Here is a 1544-nt window from a genome sequence, read left to right on the forward strand (position 1 = left end):
CGCGGGAGCGGTTTCACCTCCTTTATTGTGCGTTGCCTTCGCTACAGTCACGACCCCAAAATCCCGTGAAATCAACCTGAAACCGGGCGCCCCTCCCCTAGCAGCCCCACCCTGACACTGTGGGGATGCCCCATAACCTGGGGGGGGTGTGTGTGCCCTGAAACTGTGCCTTCCTCCCCAAATCTGGGCTGCCTCCCCACGTGCCACCACCGTGTGCCACTCTGGGGGTCCCCCACCCCCCCCCGGCCTCATCTTCATCATCAAAAAAAGCCTCAACGTCTAGATGAGGTCCCCAAGGCCCTCATGGGGGTCCCCAAGTCCTTACTGGGGGCTCCCCATCTCCCCAGCCTTCTCTTCATCATCAAAAAGGGCCTCAACATTTAGAGGAGACCCCCAAGGTCCTTATGGGGCTCCCCCACCTCCCTGGCCTCATCTTCATCATCGAAAAAGGCCTTAACATCTAGAGGAGGACCCCCCTCAAGGGGGGTCTCTGAGGTCCCCACATGGGTCCCTTAACCTCCATGTCCTCCTCATCTTCATCTAAGGGGTCTCCAAAGTCGCTATGGTCCTTCAGTGTGTCCCCAAGATTAATGGGTGTTCTTGAGGTCTTAGAGAGGTCCCTTGACCTCCATGTCCTCCTTGTCCTCATCTAAGGGGTCCCCAACACCCACAGAGGGGTCCCCAAGAAGGTCCACCATGTCCTTAAAGTCCACAAAGTCCTCCCTAAGGTCCCCGTGGAGGTCCCTGAAGGTGTCCTCCCATCTCCTCAAGGTCCCTAAAGGTGTCCCCAAGATCTGAGAGCCCTCCGGGTCTCCTTGTCCCCCTCATCTCTGTCTCACGGGTCCCTAACAGCCATAAAGGGGTCCTCCAGGGTGTCCCCAAGGTCTTAGAAAGGTCCCCTGACCTCCACGTCCTCCTGATTTTCATCTAAGGGGTCCCCAAGACCCGTAAAAGGGCCCCCAGGTCTTAGAGCTAAGTCTTCTGACCTCCATGTCCACATCATCTTCATCTAAGGGCTCCCTAACATCAGAGGGGTCCCCGAGGGTGTCCCCAAAGTCTTAGAGAGGTCCCTGACCTCCATGTCCTCCTTGTCTTCATCTATGGGGTCCCCAACACCCATGCAGTGGTCCCCAAGGTCCTGCTGGGGGTCCCCAAGGTCCTAGAGAGGTCCCTGACCTCCATGTTCCCCTTGTCTTCATCTAAGGGGTCCCCAACACCCACGCAGTGGTCCCCAAGATCCCCAAAGGGGTCCCCAAGGTCTTGCTGGGGGTCCCCAAGGTCTTAGAGAGGCCCCTTGACCTCCATGTCCACATCATCTTCACCTAAGGGGTCCCCCGCATCCATAGAGGGGTCCCCAAAGGGGTCTGCCACGGTGCCGAGGTCTCCCTGGGTGTCCCCGAGGTCCTCGTAAGGGACCCCAAAGTCACCCTCCAAGTCCCCGAGGTCCTCCTGGACATCCCTGAGGTCCCCATCGGCATCTCCAGGGGGTCGCAGCAGGGGGTCACCCCCGCCCCATGGCTCCCCCATATCACAGTGGGGCTGGG

The 1544-nt window shown here is 59.1% G+C and overlaps 1 protein-coding gene across 1 annotated transcript in view; it reads right to left on the reverse strand.

The window, feature by feature from the left end:
• The window catches only part of LOC103894672 (transforming growth factor beta-1-induced transcript 1 protein-like), a 9848-nt gene extending 9150 nt beyond the window's left edge, over window positions 1-698 (reverse strand). The window contains 1 exon segment of the mRNA XM_019470705.1: window positions 627-698. Coding sequence (XP_019326250.1) covers window positions 627-698 — 72 coding nt within the window.
• Between the last annotated feature and the right edge of the window lie 846 nt (window positions 699-1544).

The sequence above is a fragment of the Aptenodytes forsteri genome, unplaced genomic scaffold, assembly GCF_000699145.1.
Source record: "Aptenodytes forsteri isolate BGI_AS27 unplaced genomic scaffold, ASM69914v1 Scaffold656, whole genome shotgun sequence".
NCBI classification, from domain to species: Eukaryota; Metazoa; Chordata; class Aves; order Sphenisciformes; family Spheniscidae; genus Aptenodytes; species Aptenodytes forsteri.